The sequence below is a fragment of the Dendropsophus ebraccatus genome, chromosome 6 (genome assembly GCF_027789765.1).
Source record: "Dendropsophus ebraccatus isolate aDenEbr1 chromosome 6, aDenEbr1.pat, whole genome shotgun sequence".
In the NCBI taxonomy this organism is placed as follows: domain Eukaryota; kingdom Metazoa; phylum Chordata; class Amphibia; order Anura; family Hylidae; genus Dendropsophus; species Dendropsophus ebraccatus.
Genome location: NC_091459.1, coordinates 112,911,950 through 112,939,415, shown reverse-complemented (window position 1 = coordinate 112,939,415; position 27,466 = coordinate 112,911,950). Strand labels below are relative to the sequence as shown.

Sequence of the window (27,466 nt, the reverse complement as noted above, 5' to 3'; positions counted from 1 at the left end):
TCCAGCAAGTAAACTACCTTAAAGGTCTGTTTGTTATGTAGCTCCTCCGGGACACCACCACCCCGACGCGCGTTTCGTGGCCTTCGTCGTTGCCTTCAGCAACCTAGTGGCTGAAAGTATAGCATACTAGTAAGTTAATTGTAAAGATGCAGTATATCCCCTCCCCTGCTGATTTAGTAACAACAGTGCCCATGTAATATTGCTTTATATTTATTAGTATTTAATGGCACATAGTAACTATAGGTATGCGATCTGTGCATTCCTTTCCCCACCTATCATTCATCTATATATCTATTTATTTAGTTTTTAGAATTAGTATTATTTTATTTTATATCTATATAATAATAATAATAATAATAATAATAATAATAATAATAATAATAAATAATAATAATAATACATAATGCATGCTGTAATAATATAATAAAATACTATATATATCATTATATTATTACAGAATGCATTTTTATTATTGATGTACAAGAAGTCTTCATTATATGTAGCACAAATGCATCGTTCTTCATATGCAATGCTGCTTTGACCTTTGTGCTTCTGGTCTTATTTGGTTTTATTTGCTTGGTTTTTATTTGCTGGTTTTGGTTTTATTTGCTTTTTTCTTCATTTGTATACCATGCTTAATACCTAACAGAGAACCTGGTTCAGATCGAAAACACATTGCGATTCAGGGAACTCAAATAAAGTTCATTATGAACTGAAGATAAATCCATCTGAGCAGAGCCAAGAACACAATACTGCTTTTATTGCATTCTACAAACAGGATGTTTTAGTTTTTTTCTATCCATAATAAATACAAAAAGAACAACATAAATGTTCACCAAATGCAAATCCACAATATCTAGTATGTGAAAAAAAAGTCAGTCCCAGCATGTTATGTTCTAACAGACATTTAGGTGGCACTGTAACCTGTACCACCTTATTCCTGGCCGTGATGCATTCTGTCTGGCATACTACGGCATATCACGGACGAGTGGCCGCTAGACAAATGTTTTCTTTACAGCCCACACATAGTATTTTGGTCAGTCTTTTTTCAACCCAAACCAGGAGTGGGTTGATAAAAACAGAAACTGTGCAATTCTTTCCATTATAATTTTGCCCTATCAGTTTCATTCCTGGTATTGGTTGAAAAAAGACTAACGGAAGTTCAGTGTGTGAACATAGCCTTATCCTGCATCCTGTATCGTAAAATAGGCTCCACCCCCTTTATCCTGGTCGGATTCACCAAGAGGCACGCCTCTTAGTAAATTTGTCCGGCTGGGTGCCTGAAGCTGCGTGCCTGGCTTCAAGCAGGTGTAGATTTGGATCATGATTTACACCTGCGAACATGATAAATGAGGTGCGGGAGGAGGCCATGAGGGATATGCCAGGGAGAAGGGGCAAATCTGTGCCTTCTGCCTGTTGTATACGCCTGCTGGACTTTTTATAAATGTCTCGAATGGTTTTTTCCCCACCTAAATAAGTCTATGAAAGGAAAAACAACACTATTTCTTGAAAATACTTCACACCCTTAGGCAGGTTCACACTACGTAAAAAACACGGCCGTATTTCATAACAACGTCGTATTTGCGCAAACAACGGCTGTGTTTTTTTAAATAGTGTGTACATAGCCTTAGTATGCTAGAAAAGGTGCCAATGGGCCTAAAGCATGAAAAAACACCCAAACCACCATGTTCATATGGTATTACATATTTTACTACTGACTCTTAGCTAACATTTGTCCACAGTGTAAAAAAACAAACAAAAAAACATACATGATACATGGAATATGGTGTTTTTATTAGATTTTTTTATTGGGAAAAATTTACCCTAAGTGTATGGGGTAAATGGCCATGGCCATGATTAAGGAGTGTATCTCCGCAACGCGTAGGCGCTTGTTTTTATTCAGTATGTCTATTTTTGTTTGATGTTGAACGCAAAATAAAGATTTTCACATTTTAAGGAGCTGTGGACTTCACCTTTCATTGGAGTATAGTTATACTGCATAGATCAATGAGATCGGCACTTGATTGCTTTCGGCTGCTCCGTTACGGCGCAGACCCCTGCCGGTGCCGGACACGGGGATCGCTCCTCCGTGACAACGTTGCGGGGGGGCGATCTCCCCACTATACCACCAGGGAGTCGGCTGCAGTAAGTATTCAGATGCAGCTGTCAATTAATTTTAATTAGCGGGCACGGCGATCGGACCATGCCTGCTAATAGCTGGGGTCCCGGGCTACAAGTGGCACCCGGGACCGCCCAGGGTCGTCTAAGGGTTAAAAAGACGTCAGTTTTTGCCGCAATTTAAATGACTTCAATGCACTGCACTGAAGTCAATGAAATGACGGAGGTCCACTGCACACAGTGTATAAAATGACGGATGTTGTCTGCGCGGCCGTCAAAATAATGATTATGGCAAAGATTTTTGGACATCTTTTGCAAACACCGGATGTTATTTTTTAGTTGTTCACACACAGTTTATTTTTTTCACCGTCCTTTGCCTGTTTTTACTATTAAATTTATTGGACTTTTAAATTAAAACGTCTCTGTACCCACTATCTGTCCCCCCCAAACCACTTGTACCTTCGGATAGCTGCTTTTAATCCAAGATCTGTCCTGGGGTCCGTTCGGCAGGGGATGCTGTTATTATCATAAAAACTACTTTTAATCCTACAACGCTGTGTCTAACGGTCGGGGCTTACATTTGTATATGCATTAGGCTGGCACAACCTCTCCTACCCTCCTCCCCACCCTCCTCATCATTAGGAATGATCCAGGAACATTTACTGCTGTTTGAGCTTTGCACAGGTGTATTAACGATCCAGCCCATGTTCATTATGCACACAGGTGGGGAATAGGAAGCAATCTGCCTGCATTCCTAATGATGAGGAGGGTGGGGAGGAAGGACATAGAGGTTGTGCCAGCCTAATGTATATACAAATGTAAGCCCCAGCCGTTAGACACAGCGCTGCAGGATTCAAAATTGTCTTTATGACAATAACTGCATCACCTGCCGAACGGACCCCAGGACAGATCTTGGATTAAAAGCAGCTATCCGAAGGTACAAGTGGTTTTGGGGGTCAGATTGTGGGTACAGAGTCGCTTTAAGCCACACCCAAAGGCCAATCAGTCCACCTAAAGTAGAATAATATACCAACGGCTGTCATTGCACTGACGGGCGGCCAAACAGTAAAATGACGGACACCATTTTGATCTTTTCAAAAAAAGTTAAAAACTTAGTGGAAACATAGCCAAACACTGTTCCTGACTCCAAGGTATTTTCGAAGGGTGTGTTCTGAAGGGCTGGTGATGGACAGGATACTCAAACTTTTGCAAATATTAAAGTTGGAAATATATTCACTATGATAAATGTAAAAAAAAAAAAAAAAAAAGAAGAAAATTTGCATACAGTACATTGGCCAACTGTTCCCCTTGCAGAGATTATGCTTACTCTGAATATTCAAATCAACAGAATAAGTGATGTGACAAGGGGCGTGAACACTTTTGCATTAAACTATAACTTCTTCACACAATCTAATCACAATCACACCCCTTTGGTCAATAGACTCAAGCAAGGAGTGAAGGGCTGCGGGATGGAGAAAAGAAAATCTTTTGAATGGAACTGTCAAACAAGACATATTGGCCAGAAGAGAGGAAAATGAGATAAGAACGAGACAAGAGTGATACTGCAACAGAGATGATACTTTAATTTAAGCTGATTCTTAATTCTTACCTGCAAGGCCCCATCTATATGGTTATTCCCGTGTTCTAGTGCTATAGAAAAGGGCAATGCCCCCCCCCCCCCCCCCCCCGTTACATGTAGAGACACCAGTTATTATAAATAGCACATGGTTGTGGGGTCCTGATACAGATTGTACATTGAAACGAGGATCCTTAGGTTTTCTGTTATGTCACTTAAATCCTTATACACAGAATAGCCAGCTCCCCTCTACCTCGTTTTGTGTGTATGGGTCCGCAACCAGCTGTATGCAGTCGATGAGGGATAAGGAAGAAACAATGGATCTACCATTCAGTAAAACTTGTGAAACATTATTCCAAATAGTTTAAAGTTTGGCAAGACACCATCAAATCACAACCCTCATGGGGCCATTAAGGACAATTTCCAGGAGGGGAAAAAAAAATATTGATATGCTTGATGGCCTATCCATTGGATTGCATGGAGCAATCTCTGATGCTGGCTATTTTACTGTTTTTTAACTCCTATAGGCCACATCATTAGTGCATCAATAGGTCAGATCTGCTCTCTGCCATGCAGTTGAGAGGAGCCAATCCATTGTCATGGTAGCCTAAGGTCTTTACTAAATAGATCAATGCAGTGAAATAGCTTTGCACTGATCTACAATTAAATAATTGCTTGTACAAGTTCCCAAGGAAGACTAAAACATTTTGAAACAATAACAATTTAAAACAATTATAAAACATAGTAATTTAGTAGATTAGAGAGCCTTCAAATTCTCAAAAAAAACCCTGTGATGTCACAAATCAGGTGAATGTATCTTGAATTCCCTGGAAGATCCTGCCCGCAGATTCCCGGGATCGCAACTACTGTATGCACCCGGGATCGCAGGCATCGCAGGCATAGTAATTGAGCAAAGATGCCGTCGGACCAAAAGTCCGACGGTTCGCTCATCCCTATTTATAAGTTCCCTAAGGAGGCTTATATATGCAGTCATTAAATTGCATATACAGTACTGATATATGCTATGCTCTTGCATAGCATTGATCAGTATAATTGGTGACTCTATGAGAAGATCGCCAATTCGACAGGACAAAGGTAAGTATTTCTTCTTTGCCTGTCAAGAAAAGTTATTGGGACCCCTAATGTTATGTTGTGGGGGTCCTAATCAGTCAGTGATATCTACTTATTCTTTCACTGACTTCCTTAAATGCTGTGATCGCTATAGATCACAGCGCTTAAGGGGTTAATGACAGGCAGCTGAGTGATTGCGGCTGCCTGTCATTATGCCTGGCTCCAGGGACACTAATGTGTGAAATCCTGTGCATATTAAAACCCCTTCACAGCAGGAACGAATACATATTCCTACTGCACTTGGCATCGGCAGTAGGAACGTATATATATGCAGATTCTTGAAATTTCATAGTAATATAGTAAGTATTTACTAAAATGTTAGAAAGTAGTCGGGTTTTCTTCAAAAGGGAACTATCAGCACACGAACCTGCGGATATCCCCTTTCAGCGCTTTACCTGATGTTTACAGCCCATGTCTTCTTTTTTTTCTCCATCCCGCCATTTTGGAATATTTTGATGCCCAGCTTATATGCAAATTAGATCTACAGAGCACCCCTCTCAGCATCCTCTCTGCATGTTCATATATGCATAATTATACCCTTCTCTGAAGAACATGGGAAGACGTGCCGGCATAATTATGCATATATGAAAATGCTTAGGAGGTGGTGGGCGGGCCAAGGGGGGTGCTCTGTAGGGCTGGTGCACCTAAGGACCTCATTTGCATATGTCCTGCGCATCAAAATGTTCCAAAATGGCATAACGGACAGAAAAAAGAAGAGCAGGGCTGTACACATTAGGTAAAGAGCTGAAGGGGGATATCGGCAGGTTCATTTGCAAGAACCTTTTGATAGTTCACAGTTAAAGGGAATGTACTAGCAGTACATTCACTTTAAGACATCATCATGGATAGAACGGCCCCTCTATAACGTGGCTCCATTAGAATAACAATGGAGCCGCACAATAGAGGGGCGGGAGTTTCCTCCCACTGGGGGTGGGACGCCTACCTCGGGTGCTTCATACCTGGCTTGTGGGAACCGGTCAGCGGTTAAAAAGTGCCGGTGCCGTTCTATCCATGTGAGAATCTTGAGTACTGATGGTACATTCACTTTAGGCAAAATGTTGCTAGATTGAGTCTTTAACATGGCGCCTTTAGTGTCCAAGAACATATGTAATGTATTATATCTCTAAAGTCTTGTGTCATCTGGTCACCTTGCCGGGAATAAACCATCAAATGATACATGCACTCCGAAATTCTCCTAATCCCCACCCTCAACCCCACTTTCCTTGGCGCGATTATTCTGTAAATCTTCAGCTCGCAGGCTCAGAAATATAAATTACAAGCTCTATTTTTGGCTTAATGATCCTGTGACTTATTTTAATCTGCAGACACATGAGCATATTTCAAATAACAGAGAGATAGAAAGAGAAGGAAGCGAGTTAAATGATGGATCTGGAGTGGAATACCTAACTTTTAATTGAAAAATAATTATATCCACTTAATCATTTCAAATGAGGGTTGTAATTCGTGTTCAGAACATAATAGTGGAATACAGGGACTGCAGCTCCTGAAATAATGAGAACCTGGCTCTGCATCATTTGCTAATAGCAGAACCACTCCTTTACCCTATTGTCTCTCAGATTAATTCCGAGGAGGCCTATTAGTTGGGAGAAATTGGTTTTCCCATTAAGAACTTGTGTTGGAGAATGAGTGACGGATGAGAGTAGCTCTTTCGATAATACCACTGCTTTGTCAATTTGTTTCCAATTGTTTTAATGGGTAATTGCTCCCGCTGGAAGCTTCTGGTCAATTTAATCCTAAATGTGATCCTTAGCCAAGCTTTAATGATACGACCTGAGAATTAGGGGGATTTGTGACACTAAGTGTGCTCATAAAAATCCAGACTGGTCTATTTTGAAAGGACGGTACTGTATTGTGGTGAGGGTTCTTGATCAAAATTAGGTTCTTTTTTCTTTGACTTATGAGTCGGGATGGACACTTATGTTATCATGAACTAAGCAAGAAAATACTTTTTATCTGGCAACAATTTAGTCAAATTTTTTTTTACTTATCTGCGAATAGCCTCATTCTGTGTCCATAATCATCTTTATTTTTAGTTATCTGTATTCTTTTCCCTAGATCAAGCATATATCATCCCAAATTACCCTAGGACTGAGAACCACCATGTTTAAAAGGCTTAGGCCCCGTTCACACTACAGAATCGGCGCCATCGTCATGTCAATTTTTGAGCGGTGAAGAGCAGGGAGTGGAGGTGTGCGAGCCCTCCTGTTCAAAGAGATTGAAGGCATGATTCAGCGCCGAGTCCAGGGGGTTTACGCACGGAATGTCGCAGTGTGAACAGGGTCTTAGCCAGACTTTTTAAACTATATCGTCTATCTTTAATATAGACCATAAATATTTGATTGTTGGGGGTCCAACTTCAAGCACCCCTGGTGATTACCTGTAGAAAAATTTGTTTTGTGAGCTTTGCAAATTTTGGGTCAAACTCGTTAAGATTCGCTCAGTTCACTGATCCCAATAAATTTGTATAACTCAATAGGAGCTTACGGGAGTTTACAGTGCCCAGTCAGTGAATAATATGGACTGTGTCTTCACTGCTCCCAGTGAATTCCTATATGCACCGACTTACTTGGTAAACTAGACACTTTTTGGCAGCTACAACAAACAATCCCCCACAATCAGCCCTCCTATCCTCTCCTTGCTGTCCCTATATTGCTCTGTTAGTCTCTCCCTGCTCTGCTCCAACTGCCTGCTGCCATCCTGCTCTCTCCTCCACACACAGCCAACTGGCCACCTCCGTTAACAAACTGCCTTTTATAGAGGGGGGAAGGGGAGGTGCTGATATCACAGAGAGGCCTGAGGCTGATTTGACAGGTGCTAGGAATTATGGCTATTCCTTTTCTCCCTCTCCAATGATGCTCCAGACAGCATGTGCAGCCACCATTTTTATTTTTTTATTTTTTTAATTTCCTTAACGAATGGGGGGGAATTTGCTTCTCAGAACAAAGCAAATTGACGGCTCAATTAGCAGTGAATTTTGATTTGCTATATTTGCTTCACTCATCTCTAATTACACCCTGCAGTACTTGTGTAAGTGCTGCAGTCTCTTCATACTTGCAAATGTTGCACTTATAACTATGCATCCTAGTGACAATGCTGCAATAATTTTACAAAAACTAACTGTCCAATAGAAACATATAAAAGACTGCAGCACTTAAATTGGAGCCTCTTAAAAAAGCTATTTTGCATAGGTGTTCGACACCCACCGATCTAATATTGATGGTCTAAAAGGATAGATAAGTAATAAATGTTCCATGTAAAAGAATCGATGATCGGCCAACAAATAAGTTATCTGATAAAAAAAACTCAAGTTAACAATTGTGAGTATTGGTTCTTCTAAGGAAGAGATCAATTATAAATATATGACAATACAGTTAAAGAGTACAGAGCAAGTGGTGAGTAACCACAATTAACCACATACTTTTGGTGGACAAGGTAGTGTCCTATTGGTGTGGCTGTATAGCCTGTTGCTAAAAGCAGACTTACCATAAAGGCAGACCACGCTTTCCTGGGCCCCCTTACTGCACAGGCCCCATACCAGTTGCATGGTCTGCATTCATGGTAGCTAAGCCACTGCCCCACTCTCAAATCCACTTACCTTTGCACGATTACTCTGTAAATCTTTAACTTGCAGGCTTAGAACTATAAATTACAAGCTCTGTTTTGGCTTAATGATCCTGTGACTTATTTTAATAGTGGTTTAAGGGTTTGAAGAAGGGTGCTTCCATTGTAATTCATGCTACAATTAATACTACGTACCATGTGCAGGGCCGTATTTACCACTAGGCACCCGTGGTCCGGTGCCTTGGGCAGCACCTTGGGAGCAGGGGAAGGAAAAAACTTTTTTTTATAATTTTTTTAGTCTCCCATATCCTGTTTAGACTTGCCAGTAAATCTGGTGTCTTTTCCAGGGGGGTGGGGGGTATGGTGGAATTGGTCAGGTCTGGTAAGGCCAATCGGTGCGTGAAGATGGGGCGTCTTCAGGTTTAGTGCCTAGGGCAGCAGCAATTGTTAATACGGCCCTGACCATGTGTACTACCTACCATTTATAATACTGGTGTCTACTTATGTGACAGAGAGCACTTGGGGCCGATTCAGGCACCTAAATCTGGATATATTACTCTACTACTAGCTACACCCCTGTATTGAGTCCTTGAAGTGTTTTATGGTATAATAACCTGCTTATACTGAAAGTTTAAATAACTTGCCAAAAGGTTAAAAAAAACAACTACATCTAGTTAATAGTACTGATTGAATGATACTAATAATAATATTGTACTGAAGTTGTAATTAATAGTCTAATAGATTATTGATCAGTTCACTGGAGTATGTGTGCAAACAGTAGTAGAGACCGATCATTACACTGATATAGAGTTCCCATGTGTACATTACCATCATCATGTCAGCTTGGTATACAGCCCTGGGATTCTATCTGTGCTCTGGTTAATGACTGATAAGAAACACTTCATATAGGAAGACAAGGAGTAAGACAAGCTCAAATTGTGCTAGAAACAGTGATGCTTTGACTGTCATTAGTTTAATGGTTATGAAGTGTATCGTATATGTGACAATGATAATATTATTTCACCTTTTGGACTGTTCCATTTGGCTTTCTTGTGTAGATATTTTTTTACCATAGCATATACCTTATAACTTAACTGTACCCACTGGAAGAAGGATTGCACTGAGTTGTCTTTGTGTCTACTGTCTGCTTTGGCACACCCTTAGGGTTGCTTTACACGTACCGGATCCGCAGCGGATTTCACACTGCCAGTTTGCAGCAAAATCCGCTGTGGATCCTGGTAGTGTGAAGTGAATGGGTCACATACACGCAGCAAAATTTTCATTCTGCTGCCAGTATGTGACCCGGCCCCTTTAACCCCCCGCATCCCACCGCCCGCAGCCCCCGGTCCGGAGCATACATTATCTGCTCTACGCCGCGGCTGTGTGTGAGGCTCCCGGCTCCCCATCAGCCAATCAGTGCATGGCAGCAGTCCTGATGTTGTCACAACTCGGTGGAAAATCCTCCCCAGTCACTAATTGGCTGAGCAGGCAATCCATCTACCGAGTCGTGACGTCTCTGGAGCCGGGGATCCTGGAGCAACCTTTTTATACTTGCTTGAAATGCTCATTCAGCCCATGTAAAAGTATCAGTAATCAGCGAAGAAGCGAAAAAATGGCCGCTCGTCAGCCAATCTCATCTTTTGAGCGGGTCTATACATCCTTGCTTACCGAATGTATATTTCCATGTGAAATGGCCTTATATTCGAAAGCCCAGAAACCTTCAGACCATAACAAAAACATAGACATGGTCAGATCTTTTCCATTCTGTTTTTTTCTAAGAAAGACACTGAGGTTACATCTTGGCCCTATTAACTCTTTCATTGCTTTCATACAGCAATTTGTAGTCTAAGGGTACCTTCACACATAACGGATCGCAGCAGATTTCTTGCTGCCAGTTCTGCAGCGAAACCCGCTGTGATTCCTGGAAATTGTGGAGCAGCACACTGATTGGCGGAGAGGAATACTAGGGAGCTAGGAGCTTGAGAAGCAAGCAGGAGCGCGGCAAGGTAATGTATTAGCCGAGCAGCTCTGGGTTAAGTGAGAAGCAGCTTTAAATACTCGCAGCGCAGTGAAAAATGGGTGTGAACCCATATGGTAGCGAATTACGCTGCAGAACTCGCAGTGTAAAATCCAGTGCGATCTGGTAAGTGTGAAGGTACTCTTATGGGGAATGTGTTAGAATAGCCCTTGCTACTGTTTTTGGTTTGTAGGAGAAAACTGTGACAAAAGGCCTTACATGGAACTAGGTATGAATAAAAAGTAGCCTGATCCATTCGTTTTATGGTACTTTTCAGCGATCTCATGTGTAAGTGTATATATAAAAAAAAATATTACTGGGAAAAAAAAAACGGAAGTGATACATAGATTCAGTCACTCCTCCGCATGGAGCCATTGTAACTAAAACAGAAATGACTCACACTCTCAATCTACTGTCTATGAGCGTCAGGAGAGACATTGTGAACACTAATGGAAAATGGTAATGGTGCTGGTTCCCAGTGTGTGAGGAGACTGGGTGCGGAGGTCTCCTAATCTGCAGTAAACGCTCTGATGTTTAGTTTTGCTCATAAGCAGTGAGTGATGTTTGTTTTACTTTGAACCAAGCATTTGTAGCAGAGGTCGCACACCAGCCAATGTAGTGCCAATGTCTCTCACTTTTCCCTTTTCATGTCTCATATCCTATGAGTCTCGTATGAGTAACTGAAATAAATGAAGACTAGATGTTAATATTCTGAAATTATTGGGTATTATGTATATCTTAATCTACAATATATTACACAGAGCGAGCATGGTAATATGTATAGTGAGGAATTAAAGCTGTGATTATGAAGGGCAAAATGATATTTTGGACCAACCAAGAAACATTACATGCAGCTTGTATGTTGCTTGTTTGTTACCCCCCACTTTATGGCTATGTTCACACTATGTAAAAATTACAGCTGCCTTTCATAATAATGGCTGTCGTTGTGCAAATAACGTCTGTTATTTAAAAAATAACAGATGTTATTTGTGCAATGTCGACCTTTATTATAAAAGGCGGCTGCGATTTTTACATAGTGAGCCCCAATGGAGACAGGGAGCAATGTGATCGTCTCTGTGTAGCTCCACAACCAGCAAATAGTAAGTGGGTCTTGAACTTCATATGTGGAAACAAATCAAGTAAGCAGGTAATAGCTATTAGGTGGTGAAGTCACGTGGCACTCACCAGTACTAGAATAAAAACGTAAAAAAAAAAACTTGCAAGTGTGGTTTTGCCAGTGTGAACATGGAAACTTACTACAAGTTCCCACATGTCCGAGATCACAGTACAGTGGTCCCTCAACTTAAAGGGAACCAATCAGCCCGTTTGAGCTGATATGGTTCCCTTGAGCATTGTATAAAGCACCTGGAGCGGCCCCGCAACGTACCGGCTGCGGCTGCAGCAGGTGCTTTATAACGGAGAAAATGACTTTTATTCCCCGGCTCGTGTCTAGATACGAGTGGGGAAGTAGTTATGGTGGGCGGCTCCCCACTCGTATCTAGTCACTGCGCTCTGCCTGTCAGCGCTCGGCGGGATGATTGACAGGCAGAGCGGCCAGTAACGGACCTCTCTGCCTGTCAACCATCCCCTCTGAGCGCGCTGACAGGCATAACGCAGTGACTAGATACGAGCGGAGAGCCGCCCACCATGACTACTTCCCCGCTTGTATCTAGTCACGAACCGGGGAATAAAAGTCATTTTCTCCGATATAAAGCACCTGCTGCGGCCGCGGCCGGTACGTTGCGGGGCCGCTCCAGGTGCTTTATACAATGCTCAAGGGAACCATATCAGCTCAAACGGGCTGATTGGTTCCCTTTAAAGTGGCCTCAAGATACAATATTCTCAACATACAATGTTCCTTTTTGGACCATTGTAATTTGAGATTCGACTTAACATACAATACCACAGACAGGGTCTGCAGCACATGTAAAAAACTAGATGATCCACCAATGAGAGTGGCCATTTTACTGGTAAAGCCCAGTATTACTTAAGTTGATGCAGTGATTGGCTGTCTAGTATCTCCACTCTACAGTACAGTGTGATACTACATGTCTTGTACTGCTCCCTCCCTGTACCATAATGAGCTGCTCTTTTGGGCACCAGATGATGGCGGCTTCATTTTATTTTTCTGGGACCCTATGTGATCTGTACAAAACCCTGAAAATGCTCCAGTCTTCTACATAGAAAGTAATTTACAGCTTCCAGTAGCTCTTTTTGAGTAAGTAAGGACTTGCTTCATTAAAAGCAGTTAGCTGCTTATTTTTGTTAGGACTGTGCCTTGGCGCCCCTCGGTTCAGGCTGTGCGCCCAGAAGACGCTGAGTTGGTGTTTCTGTGCAGTTCAAGAACCCTGTCTGAACACAGGTGTATATTAGGTTTGTTCAGGCCCACCCATCTTACTTGCTATGCCTGGGCTGATTTAGGGTTAACCTGCTGCTGTGCAGGTGAGTTGTGTGGAGGATCAGGGGCCGGTCCAATCAGCTGCTGGACTGAGTCCCTGATCCTCCATAAATAGTGTGTAAGCCCAGCAGATAGTGCTGGCTATTAGTGTTCCTGCTAGGCTAAGTGTATTCTTGATGTGACTTGTAGTTCTCCTTACCTTTTAGCTCATTCTTTGACTTCTCTATCTGCCGCCTGCCTTGACTTTTTTGCTTGACTTTTGACCCTTCCTTTGCCTGACGATTTTGTACCTTTGCTGCCCACCATTGCCGGACTGTTGACCCAGAATTATTCTGTTTGTTTGTCTGTCCTTGTTTTGTTATTTCACTTGTTACAGAGCAGGGACCGCCTTTGTGGTTGTCCGCAGCCGCCTACGGATGTCCGTGGCAAGTAGGCAGGGACAGTAGGCGGGAACAGCTAGGTCTCACTGTCTGTGTGTATCTGTCTTACTACCCTTGCCATTGTCCAGTGCTAACAGTTTTACTTTAATTTTTTATTTTATTTTGGGATGACATTTCAGGGGTTCAGAACCAATTACCAGTTTTCCATAGAGTTTTGGTCTCAAGATACAATGGTCGCCCTGGAACCAATTAATATCGTATCTTGAGGGACCACTGTATTTACTTCCGAGACATGCCAGGGGCAGAAGAGGAGCTCTGGGGGAACGGAAGAGATTAGACAGTTATGCTCCTAGACAACCCCATTAAAGCAAATCCATCTGCCCTCCCATTAGTGACACCACTAAATAATATTCCTCTACCCAATGCCAGGCCGGGGAAGAGGGAGGGGAAGTCAATGCAGGGGAGAACTGGGCCACTAGACTTGCTAATCAGCATAATAAGAAAATTGTCACTATCTCAGAAAAAGACTTGGAAAAGCAGGGCACTGTTGGATTAAGCGTGGTGGCACCCATCAATAAGTGATAAAACTTTGTTGCTCATATATAATGATAGAATTGCTTTAAGCCCTTAACGACCGCGGGCGTATATTTACGCGACCCCGCTCTAAACCGCTGCGTGTAGCCCGGGACCGTGGCTATTAGCGGGCAAGGTCCGATCGCCGTGCCCGCTAATCAGGTAATCAGATGCAGCTGTCAAAGTTGACAGCTGCATCAGATTACCTTCTGGACCCGTTCCCTGGTGTCTAGTGGGGTGGATCGTCCCGGAGGAGCGATCCACACATCCTACTCCGTCCGGGGTCTGCGCCGTAATGGTGCTGATCCCGCCTCGGCATTCGGTTGCTTCCGGCTGCAGCAGCCGGAAGCAATCGAGTGCCTATCTCATCGATCTATGCTGTATATCTACACAGCATAGATCGTAATGAGGCATCAGTGTGCTTCTAGTATAAGTGTAAAAAAAAAAAAAGTGTCATTAATAATAAAAAGCCCACTCCCCTAAAAAAAAGTTTAAATCATCCCCCCTTTTCCCATGTTATAAATAAAAATAAATAAACATGTTTGCTGTCAACCCGTGCGTAATTGCCCAAACTGTTAATTTATCACTTTCCTGATCTCACACGGTAAATGGCGTAAGCGCAAAAAAAACCTAAAGTGCAAAATTGCTCATTTTTGGGCGCATCAAATCCAGAAAAATTGTAATAAAAAGCGATCAAAAGTCGCATATGTGCAATCAAGGTACCGATAGAAAGTCAGTTTTACCCCAGGACGAATGGCGCAAAAACAAATACCCCTCAAATAAACAAAATGCGTGTTTTTGTTTTTTTCAATTTCACCACACATTTTTTTTTTCCTGCTTTTGCAGTGTACTGTATGAAAAAATTCAGCCTTTCATTGCAAAGTACAATTAGTGGCACAAAAAAATAAGGGCTCATGTGGGTTTCTAGGTGAAAAATTGCAAGTGCTAAGGCCTTTTAAGCACAAGGAGGAAAAAACGAAAATGCAAAAAACAAAATTGGCCTGGTCCTTAAGGGGTTAAGGGAAGGTTCATATTTGCATTGTAGGGTTATGTTCACACTGCAGAATTGGCGAAGAATTTCAAGTTCACACCCCAAACATTTAAATTCTTAGGGACGGATGGCGGATTGCTTTTGAAAAATCCCATTAAATCAATGGAACTGTCAGAATTTCAAGCGAACGCCGCTTGAAATTTCTTGCCGATTCCGTGGTGTGAAAATACCCCAACATTGATTTTGAACTGATCCATTAATCTATACAAAGATATCATAAATATATATAGCGATCATAATAATACTAAAAACACTAATGGACACACATGGAACACACATTTAGGTTAAACATCATTGACAACAGTAAAAAAAACATAGCCTGAAAATTCTTAAATTTGCAAATTTTTGTGCATCCTCTAATTCGCCTAAAACATTTGCCAAGCACAGTAACATTTTTTTCTAGGGTGCATTCACAAGTAAAGGATCTGCAGCAGATTTGATGGCGCAGATTTGAAATTGCACATTCAAAGCAAATCTGGGCCATTAAATCTGCTGCGTATCTACTGCAGATCCTGTATGTGTGAACGCACCCTAAAACGAAAAATGTCATATATAATGTCCACCATTATCAAAAGAGGGGCATTTTTCATGTAAAAAAAAAGACGTTGTGGGAACAAAGCCTAATTGTGTTGGGTCATAAATGAAGTACTGATATGGAGTGATATTTTTGAAGAAAAAAAATAAAAATAAAAAAGCTACAACAAGAATATTAGAACACGTACAAACGCAACACAATGGTGATACCAATTGTCTCAAGTTTATAGGTTTAAAGAGAATCCATTTTCAGGCAGGACAAGACACTAATGCAAAACTTCTGAAATCAGAAGCTCGACTTATATTAGCCACAGGGGCGCAGGAAAAAGCAGGCCTGAATGATAAAATAGAACTAGGCATGTTTATTTAAATATATCGTCTTTTGTATCAGCTAAACCATGTTTGTTTTTAACGAAGGTTTTAATATATATATACCTTTTTGTAAACGCCCACTCCCAGCACGTCATCACAGGTATATCACCTGAGACCTGCGGGAGGAGCGTCATCCGAGGAAGTGCGCATGCGCGCGAAATGGCCATCATGACATAGCTGTATGGTGTATGGCGTCTGCTCTGACCCAGCATGCGATCGGATGTTTTACCGCACTATGAAATAAAGATTGAAGTTCATACACTACCAACGGGTGAGTGCCCTCATCTTTCCTTCTACTTACTAGTGTAAAAAAGAACATAGCCTAAAAATTCTTAAATTTGCACATTTTTGTGCATCCTCTAATTCGCCTAAAACATTTGCCAAGCACAGTAACGTTTTTTTTTAGGGTGTATTCACAAGTACAGGATCTGCAGCAGATTTGATGGCGCAGATTTGAAATTGCACATTCAAAGCAAATCTGGGCCATTAAAGGGGTTGTCCGGCGATAAAAAATTATTCACAGAATAACACACATTACAAAGTTATACAACTTTGTAATGTATGTTATGTCTGTGAATGGCCCCCTTCCCCGTGTCCCACCACCCCCACCCGTGTACCCGGAAGTGTGGTGCGCTATACATTACCTGTCGCGTGCCGACCACGGTCTCCGATCGTCAGCAGTGACGTCTTCTTCAGGAGGCCAGCGGATCTTCCCGAGTGCCGGCCGCCCTCTGCAGCGTCATCCGAAGCTCAGCCGCGATTGGCTGAGCATAACTGTGCTCAGCCAATCGCGGCTGAGCAGCTGATGAAGTGGCCGCGTCATCAGCCGCTCAGCCGCGATTGGCTGAGCACAGTTATGCTCAGCCAATCGCGGCTGAGCTTCGGATGACGCTGCAGAGGGTGGCCGGCACTCGGGAAGATCCGCCAAGCTCCCGAAGAAGACGTCACTGCTGACGATCGGAGACCGTGGACGACACGATATGCGGTGAGTATAATGCACCACACTTCCGGGTCTAGCGTGGGTGGGGGGAAACACGGGGAAGGGGGCCATTCACAGACATAACATACATTACAAAGTTGTATAACTTTGTAATGTGTGTTATTCTGTGAATAATTTTTTATCGCCGGACAACCCCTTTAAATCTGCTGCGTATCTACTGCAGATCCTGTATGTGTGAACGCACCCTTAAACGAAAAATGTCATATGTAACGTCCACCATTATCAAAAGAGGGGCGTTTTTCATGTAAAAAAAAAGACGTTGTGGGAACAAAGCCTAATTGTGATGGGTCATAAATGAAGTACTGATATGGAGTGATATTTTTGAAGAAAAAAAAAAGTCTTAAATCAGTCTATGGTGAACAAAGCCTAGAAAAAACCAAAACATATACGTTAACATGTTTGTTTGTTTTTTTATTTCCTTATTTCCTTTTAATTTCCTTATATGATTTCCTTTAATATCCTATATATATGTCCCTCTTCTTTGATGGTCTACAAGGCTATAAACACCATCCCACTGTGAGTCTCCTGATTCTATGGTTGTTCTGCACATCTTCCCAGCGCTTTATGTTTTCTACATCATTTTACATTTTTATTTTACTAGTGTTATTCTGCTACCTTATAATAAGTTCTCTCCATCTACAGCTTCATTCCTTATTAGTGACATACACAATAAGCTGTATATTAAACAAAAACTTCCAACAAGGCCATCTGCTCCCTTTTAAGTGACTGTTACTCATAGATACGATTGGGGTGGAGAAATTCTTTCTTTCTTTTTTCAGGGTAAACACAGAAAGTCTGATTCAACAAAAGCTACCTGGTACTGAAAGTCACACTTATCTTCCAGCATCAGATTAGGGTTAGGGCGGTTACTCAGTCCACACTGTATATGACACTGCAAGTGTAAAAATACAACGTCCCTACAGCTCGGCCACTAATTGCATTAACCATTCTGTAGAATCTATACTTGTGGGCACATAGAATCATAGAAAGGCATCATGGCACTAGCAATCTGCCAGTGCTTGGGGTTCTCCCTTGCAGCTTTTGGGGTGGTTGGTATAGCAGCGGCCACCATTATGAATCAATGGTGCACTCAGGACCTCGCTAATAACCCGGTGACCGAAACTTATGATTTCCAGGGTTTATGGCAAAGTTGTGTTACAGACAGCTCCGGTTATACCGAATGCCGATCCTATTTGACTATCCTCGGATTACCCGGTGAGACATTTCTTTTTTCCATTTATTTGATAATTGTGATAATTGTCTTATTTCAATAATCACATAGATGAATGAACCATGTGATGAATTACCATCTGATAGATGTACGGCATACCAGTAGGTTGTCTACAAGTGGAAGGTTGTCTAAGAAAATTCTTTAACTATTCTATACATCTACATCTAATCTTGTTTTTCGCCAATTTTATCATCTCTATTTGCAATTGTTATAAGACATGATCATATTACAAATATTATCGTGTAAGGCTATGTTCACACATTGTATTTCACCTTTTTCTATGTTTTTGACCCCCTTGGTTGAAAAAAATAAATAAATACTATGTGTGAGCATAGCCTTTATGTTGCCTTGTTTTTATCAGATTTGCTGTTTTCAAAATATAGGATAGAATTTTAAATAATTTTAATATTAACAGATGAATAGGGAAGCGGCATAACTGGCACCAATAGTATATTTTATATGTTTAGGCATGCAAGAAGACATGGCCACATTCACACCTTTCGTTTTTTGTTTTTTTGCCATTTATGAATGAGCATTTTCCCCCCTAATTTTGTACATTTGAACATGTATGTTTTCCTGGTATCCTGTAGAAAAATGGCATGCCGTGCTTTGGGGAAAGAAAAACACATGCCCCCAAATAAAAATAAAAAAAGCCACAAAAGAAAGCATTGTTTATAGTGCGTTTTATATTTTCCTACACAATTTTATGTAATATCTTTTCAGAATTTAGAAAAAGCGAATAAAAAACAGGATAAATAGCTTTTAAAAACGAAAATTCAAAAAAGTATTTGAAAGTAATCCCCAAAAGAGTTTCCAGGGAATATGGATTCTTTATGTCTAAAATTACAAACAGTTTTTGATGGATTCTGTGGTGCAGTTTAACCAAAGGCAGGAATAGATGCAAAAGGAGGGAAACATATTAGGAAAATTATTACACTTTTACACCTACTGCGTTTGGCTTACACAACTGCATTACAATTGTGTGGGTGCATCTTGGCTTATGCAGCTTTTATGTTAGTCTTTTTGGATAGTATTCAGGTGATTTTACCCAGTATATTTTGATGTCATTTTTTTAAGTCATAACTAGGAGTAGGCTATAAAAAGTAGATGTAGATTCCTCTCAGTATACTTTCCTTTCCTTTACAATCCATTTCTGGCAATAACCTGTTTTCTAAAAACAGCCTAATGAATAATCATTTACGAACTCATACTATGACACACTCTTGGTTTTGGCTAAAAAAAATATTGACTGCCATACTACAGTGTGGGGCTATGGTCACACATAATATTTCCCCCAGTCTGTTGGTCAGTCAAAAATTTTCCCTGTCAGTCCCACTCCTGGTTTTATTTGAAAAAATAGTGACCAAAAGACTGACGGAAATAATATGTGTTCAACTAGCCATAGGCTATGTTCCCACTGTCTAAAGAAATAAGAAAAAGAAGGCGTCCTCTTTTTTTTTTTAATATAGTCCATTATCACTGATTTTTAATTGTAGTCAATGGAATTACAGCTGCCCAATAAACATATTGTATTGAATAACTGATGTTTTTTTGTGCGGACGTTAAATTAATGTTCATGACAATTATTTGAGGACGTTATTTTAAGTTGTTCACACACTTATTTTTCCACCGTCTTTACTACTAAATTCAATGGACCTTCAAAAAACAAACAAAAAAACACACACCCAAAAAGACCTGAATTAAAATAATGTACCCACACCAGCATGGTAATACGGGCGCCCAAAATGCAAACTGATGGATGTTTTTTAGTATAAAAAAGGACAGAAAGAAGGTCATTTGAACAAAGCCTTAAAGTGTTCTTAAAGGGGTTACCCAGGATTTAAAAAACATGGCTGCCTGCTTCCAAAACAGTATCACGCCTTCAGTATGCATGGGCTGTGTCTGGTATTGTGGCTCAGCTCCACAATACAAATACACACCTATGGACAGGTGTGGTGCAGTTCTTGGAAAAAGGCAGCCATGTTTTTTGTTCCTGGACAGCAACTTTATTAATTATTATACATCTGCGAGAGGTTATACTTGAATCAGCAAGTAAAATAATTATTTCTAAAACCTTTATTAATAATTTTAGATAAATTTAAGCAATTCATATTTCAGTATATTTTCCAGGATATAGACTACAACAGAAGTCAGACATCGCACTAATCCTATTTTATTGCAGTATTAGGCTATGCTCCCACTATGGGATTTTAGCCCCAAATGATGACCAAGACCATGCAAATAATGTTCTTGAACTTCTTAGTTACAAAAATGACTTTGTACTTTCTATAAATTCAAATCGTTATGCTTGCACACAGTAAAAAAAAAGTAAAATATGACAGCAAAAATAATATAAATTGCGGCCATTTTTTGACCATTATAATGTGTTACATATTCTTAAGCTACAGTACGTTCACACAACGTCAAAAAAAAGAAAAAAAAATGGCCGCTATTTCTATTTGAAAAGACATCTGTTATTGCCAGGATTAATAGATTTAATAGATTTAATAGAATACATTAAAGTCAATGGAATGACGGACATCCAATGCACAAAGGTGACCCTGGTATCCCTCTAACTACTCTCATCTAAATGAATACAATCATAACAAAACTTATAAATCAGCAGGTATTGAACCACAAACTGTACGGACAGTTTCCCATTGTTTGCTTGGATGGCCATTTTTCCATAGGTTTTATTAGCGCATTATTTAAAAAACAAAACAAAACTGAATTTCTTAAAATTTATTTTATAGCTTTTTTGTTTTATTTTTGCTTTTTTATGTGAAAGAAGTCCATCCTTTAGTAAAGATGAAAGTCAATAATGAATATGATCATTAATGACGTCCGTCTTTATCAAAAGACGGATATTTTTAACAGAAAAAAAGACATTGTGGAAAAATAGCCTACCATAAGCTTAATCTAAATTGTTTAAAAAAAGTATCCTGTTCTTTAAATTAAGTATACTGTATGTAACTGATGGCAAAATAAAACCTTTAACATTTTTAAATATGACTTTACTGAAAGAGTAGTACAAAACTTCCAGCAGGTGTGGTTGGTAAATCTACAATAACTGAATCTAAACCTGCCTGGGATAAACATATATCTATCCTAATAGAATAAGAAGGGAGATACTAAAAGGGCAGACTAGATGGACCAGGGGTCTTTTTCTGCTGACAATCTTGTTTCTGCCAATTTTCTTGTTTTTAGTACTTTTAGTGAACATTTCGTAACTTTATTTATAAACAGACAGTCAAATATTTTGTTTGAAATTTTAGTGTTAAAGGGGTTGTCTATGGAAAATCTTTTTCTTTCAAATCAACTGGAGTCAGAAAGTTATATAGATTTGTAATTTACTTCTATTAAAAAATCTCAAGTCTTCCAGTACTTATTAGCTACTATATGTCCTGCAGGAAATGTTGTTTTATTTTCAGTCTGACACGGTGCTCTCTGCTGACATCTCTGGCCGAGACAGGAACTGTCCAGAGCAGGAGAGGTTTTTTATGAGGATTCATAGAAAACCGACACAGAGTTCCTGTCTCAGCCAAAGATGTCAGCAGAGAGCACTGTGTCAGACTGAAAATAATACATTTCCTGCATGACATACAGCAGCTGATAAGTACTGGAAGACTTGAGATTTTTTATATAAGTAAATTACAAATCTATATAACTTTCTGACACCAGTTGATTTGAAAGAGAAAGATTTTCGATGGACAACCCCTTTAAGACCGGTATATTTCTCTCCCCGGCTCAATGCTCACCCTGACTTGTTGCAGGAGATTGACTTATAATAGAGCCCATTGCCTACAACATGTTGGACTGAGCGGCAAACTGAGGATAGAAGTGTACAGCTGCATGCTTTGCCCAGCTATATCTGGGATTGGTGGGGGCTTAGCACCAGGACACTGAACAAAAAAAAAAAACTTTTGACTTGTCTGTACGACATCTGAATTTTTTTTTTTTACCCTAGTAACCCTTTATAGTGGGCTTATGCCTGATGATTGTTTCCTTAGGCTAGGTTCACACTGCGTTTTCAGCATCCGTTTAACGGATCCGTTTTTTTTAACGTCCAAAAAAATAGGGTCAGCAACGTTTTTTGGTCCGTTTTGGTCCGCCAAAAAAAACGGATCTGTTTTTTTTTTATAATGGAAGTCAATGGAAAAACGGATGCACACAAATGAATCCGTTTTTTGCAATCCGTTTTTCATGCGTTTTTTTAAAAAAACGGATGCGTTAAACGGATGCTGAAAACGCAGTATGAACCTAGCCTTAGTTATGCTCAGTCACCCTTTTTTTAAGCCTATTTATTTTTTCCAGTCTGAAACACTAATAGTCATAATTTCAAATTCTCCTTATTCTCCCTTGTATGACTTGATATACAACTAAATACGGTATTACTATTGCAATTACTGTAGCATTCATGGCTCTATCACAGTTCTATTCAGACTTTCTAGTATTTATGACAGTATAAATAGCACAGTCTGCAGTTTTGCCATATTAAATGCCAGTCCCCAACAAACCTCTTTAAAGGGGAATTCCACTCAAACATAACTTTTAATATGTTGTTGCCCAGGTTGAGACTAACAATTCATTTCATACTTGTTATTATCTATTCAGACTCCTTCTCCCAGTTCTGAGCTGCTGCTTTGTGCTGAAAACACAAAAATCTTTGTGTGAGTTTTTTCTCTGTCTCCCCCTCCTCCCTTCTGAGACAGCTGATGTAAACAAGTCCCTGATTGGCTGTATCTGCAACATTGTAGCTTCTTTGTAATGCTGGGAGGGTTATTCTGAGGTCAAGTTGCTAATGAACTCACTGTGATTAACCCTCCCAGCATAACAAAGAAACAACAATATAACGGGTGAGAGGAGTTCAGTCGGCACCAGCAGTAAACAACACTATCGTGAGGCTGCAAGCTAGGGAACATGCAGCAAGGTTCAGTGCAGGTCAACCTTTATGATCGGGGTGCAGGAAACAGCCAGGGACAGTAGAATAAACAAATGGAGAGAAAGGAATCCGCACTCACCGGTCTGCAGATAGTAAGGTTTATTGTTCCATACACCAGAGGCAGGAGCTGGGAGGGGGAAGGTGTTACGCAGGTGTGCTCCTTGCAGCTACAATTGTTTCTCGCCTACTCGGCGCTTCGTCTGGCTGTGAGCAACGTCAGAGGAAGGGGGAGGTACAATATATACAGAGGCAGGTAAGGGACAAAAACAAAATTAACATAAATGTGAAACGATACAAAATGTAAATTACAATAATGTGTTCATGTCATTGCGCTCATTCAGGCCACAAGGGCCTGTGGCGTCTAGTTTCAAGATCCACTGGGTTTCGCGCTTTAAGAGGAGTTTGAGCCTGTCGGAACCGTCTGTGGTATGGTTAACCCTTTCCAGGCCAAAAAATTGTAGGAGCTTGGTATTAGACTGGTGTACAGTCCTAACGTGCTCAATCAGTCGTGGTACTCCTTTGCCCGTGCGCACAGAGTAAAGGTGTTCTTTGAACCGCGTCCATAGAGGGCGCTTAGTCTTACCAATATAGAATCTGTGGCACGGGCATAGGATAGCATAAATAACGTGGGTAGTACGGCATGTAATTAAATCACGCACAAAACAGTCCTGACCTGCCAGATTAAGGAAGGACGTATTATACATTTGCGAACAGTAGGAGCAAGAGCCGCAACGCTTATTACCTTCTGGTCTACTCTGTTGGAGCCAGTTCAGATTACGTTTAGGTGTACTTCTGTTTAATGAATCGCCTATAGTGGCATTTTTTCTGAAGGTAATGAGGGGTTGTCTATGAGCCACCGCTGCGATATCAGGGTCTTGCTGTAATAGGAACCAGTGTTTTTTGATGATATTGCAGATGGTGTTATTCATCTGAGTATTTTGTAAAATGAATGAAAATCTTTTATCATCAGAAGCATTAGGGGAGTTGGTGTTAGACTTATGCCTAGAGTGATGCAATGAAGCTCGATCTATTGCTGAGACTCTGGTATAGGCTTTGTCTATGACGGACTGGGGGTAACCCCTACTGAGAAGGCGAGACTTTAATTCATTAGCTTGTCGCTGAAACCCTGTTTCAGTGTAATTTATGCGTTTGATTCGCAACATCTGTCCATAAGGGATGGAGTTGCGTACCTGGGGAGGATGGGAGCTCTCATAGTGAAGTAAGGCATTGGCTGCTGTATGTTTACGAAAAACTGTCGTGTGTAACTGAGTAGATGTGGCTGTGACTAAGACGTCTAAAAATTCTAGACTGTTTCCGCCAAAATTAGAAGTGAAAAACATGTTACAAGTATTAGTATTGTTAAGATAGGAAATAAATGAATCAAATCTATCAGCAGTACTACTCCAAACAATGAAAATGTCATCCACGAACCGTTTATACAGCAGTATGTCCCGACAAAAGGGGTTGACAGGGGCAAAAACAGAATTGACCTCAAGCCAAGCTAAAAAGAGATTTGCGTACGTACAGGAGACCGGCGTACCCATCGCGGTGCCGGTCTCCTGGCGGTACCAATCTCCTTCAAAGGTGAAACAGTTATTTTGGAGCACGAAAAGAAGAGCCTCTTTAATAAACAACTTAAACTCAGAGGATTTTCCCATGCCTGTGAGGATGTGGTGAATGGCCTCCACACCCGCATCATGGGGGATGCGGGTGTAGAGGCTCTCCACATCCACAGAGGCCAGGGAATACGCAGGACACCATTGGAAATCACGAATAGTAAGGAGGAAATCATTAGTATCTTTGAGATACGATGTGAAACATTTGAGGATCGGACGCAATGCCCAGTCCAAATATTGAGATAGACCTTCGGTCACTGAGCCGACCGCCGAGACGATGGGACGGCCCGGCGGGCGGCTCAGCGACTTGTGAATCTTGGGTAACAAGTACCATTTTGGTACTCTGGGGGACTCAGGGATGAGTCGCTCCGCAGTCCTAGAGTCAATGACGCCAGATGTCACATGTTTATGCAACAGAGAACGGAGTTGTTCTTTAATTTTCGGCGTTGGGTCTTTACTCAATCTGGAATAAGTACGGGCGTCCTGCAGCTGGCGATGGGCCTCCTGTACATAATAGTCCCGTGTCATAACAACTGTGGCACCACCCTTGTCTGCTCTTTTTATGAGCAGATCGGGTCTTGATTTCAGCCATGTCAGGGCTTTCTGTTCCTTGGTGGTCAAATTGGAGTGAGGTTGTGGGTATAATAGTGCCTTGGCATCTCGCAGCACTGCTTTCTGAAAGAGATCAATAGGGCTGCCTGGTGTCACCTGAGGGGCAAAGGTCGAAGGATTGCCTCCTGTGAACGGCTCATCGGTGGAAACTGCATAGTTCACATCTTGAGTATTGTCCTGGGAGTCCATAGTGGCAAGATCTAATATGCACATTTGTTCCTGTGTACTAAAAGTAGTGGGAGGAAAAAATCCTAAAGGGCCGATGGCATAATGGATCTTAGATGGCTTGGCACATGAAGGTGTTTTATTCTGGATGGCGAAAAATTTGTGCAAATTGATTTTGCGCACAGCCTTGTATAAGTCGCTTTCAAATGACACAAATGAGAATTTTTCGTTAAGGCCAAAATTGAGTCCCTTACTTAAAAGAGATACACATCCCTCCGGGAGCTCAACTTCAGAGATGTTGATCACTGAAGGGGGGTCAGTTAGCGGCGCCATGAGACATGCTTCCGTTTGGTGGGGCCCCTGTTGGGCACATTTCCACCTCTTCCCACCCCTCCTGGTTTTCTTCCTAAAGGGGGGGCATCGATGTCATTGGGCGCATTGCTGTCAGACATACTGGACTCAGAGTCCGTGGTCCAGAAGTCAGATACTCTACTGGTCTGTTTTGGTCGCCTCCTGGTTTTCAAGTTCCAGTCAAAGATGCGATTTTGGTCGTAATCGGCCTTATCTCTGATGAATTTTTCTCTTTTACGTTCTTTCAGATCAGTTTGAAATGAAATAAGGCGCTTGTCTAGCTTACTGAAAAAAGCCATGGATTGTGATTCCGGTAGGCGTGTGCGGTATTCCATTTTAGCTTTGAGAAGATCTGTGGTCACTTTTTCATACTCTGATTGATTTTTTTTGAGTATGAGTTTCACGAGATTCAAAGCATGTGAATGATGGGCTTCTTGCCACTCTGTAATGAAAGCAGGGTCATCCTGGAATTGAGATGGTGATTTATACGCCCGGAGACCTCTGGGTACTCTGCCGCTAGCCACATATGACTGTAAGGAGTTAACTGTCCAGAAGGCTTTGATCTCTTTCTCCGCCAGATTACTAATGCGGTTCTCCAAGGATCTGATGCCTATGACTTGTACCTCCTCCTTGGTGTTACAGGAGGTAAAGAAACCACCTGCATCCACCCTCCCAGCAATCAAAGCCTCAACTGAAGCTGCGTTCCCAGTGTCCATGCCAGTATCTGTGTGTAAATCATGCTGTGCCGTACCGGAGAGAGGAAAGGACATGATATATAACGGGTGAGAGGAGTTCAGTCGGCACCAGCAGTAAACAACACTATCGTGAGGCTGCAAGCTAGGGAACATGCAGCAAGGTTCAGTGCAGGTCAACCTTTATGATCGGGGTGCAGGAAACAGCCAGGGACAGTAGAATAAACAAATGGAGAGAAAGGAATCCGCACTCACCGGTCTGCAGATAGTAAGGTTTATTGTTCCATACACCAGAGGCAGGAGCTGGGAGGGGGAAGGTGTTACGCAGGTGTGCTCCTTGCAGCTACAATAGTTTCTCGCCTACTCGGCGCTTCGTCTGGCTGTGAGCAACGTCAGAGGAAGGGGGAGGTACAATATATACAGAGGCAGGTTAGGGACAAAAACAAAATTAACATAAGGCAGAGTACCCAGAGGTCTCCGGGCGTATAAATCACCATCTCAATTCCAGGATGACCCTGCTTTCATTACAGAGTGGCAAGAAGCCCATCATTCACATGCTTTGAATCTCGTGAAACTCATACTCAAAAAAAATCAATCAGAGTATGAAAAAGTGACCACAGATCTTCTCAAAGCTAAAATGGAATACCGCACACGCCTACCGGAATCACAATCCATGGCTTTTTTCAGTAAGCTAGACAAGCGCCTTATTTCATTTCAAACTGATCTGAAAGAACGTAAAAGAGAAAAATTCATCAGAGATAAGGCCGATTACGACCAAAATCGCATCTTTGACTGGAACTTGAAAACCAGGAGGCGACCAAAACAGACCAGTAGAGTATCTGACTTCTGGACCACGGACTCTGAGTCCAGTATGTCTGACAGCAATGCGCCCAATGACATCGATGCCCCCCCTTTAGGAAGAAAACCAGGAGGGGTGGGAAGAGGTGGAAATGTGCCCAACAGGGGCCCCACCAAACGGAAGCATGTCTCATGGCGCCGCTAACTGACCCCCCTTCAGTGATCAACATCTCTGAAGTTGAGCTCCCGGAGGGATGTGTATCTCTTTTAAGTAAGGGACTCAATTTTGGCCTTAACGAAAAATTCTCATTTGTGTCATTTGAAAGC

At 41.4% G+C, this 27,466-nt stretch overlaps 2 protein-coding genes across 2 annotated transcripts in view; one reads left to right on the top strand and one right to left on the bottom strand.

Annotated features, from left to right (window-relative positions):
- On the bottom strand, positions 1-25,891 carry LOC138795931 (uncharacterized). The gene is made up of 2 exons (XM_069975680.1): positions 22,985-25,891; positions 1-110 (listed from the first exon to the last, which is right to left on the bottom strand). Exon 1 carries the CDS (start codon positions 25,629-25,631, stop codon positions 23,211-23,213), a length of 2,421 nt encoding a protein of 806 aa, XP_069831781.1. The 5' UTR covers positions 25,632-25,891; the 3' UTR covers positions 1-110; positions 22,985-23,210.
- The window catches only part of CLDN18 (claudin 18), a 30,876-nt gene continuing 21,060 nt past the window's right edge, over positions 17,651-27,466 (top strand). Inside the window, exon 1 of the mRNA XM_069975682.1 lies at positions 17,651-17,947. Within this exon, the coding sequence (XP_069831783.1) occupies positions 17,728-17,947 (220 nt within the window). The 5' untranslated portion in view covers positions 17,651-17,727. The remainder of the gene's footprint in view (positions 17,948-27,466) is intronic.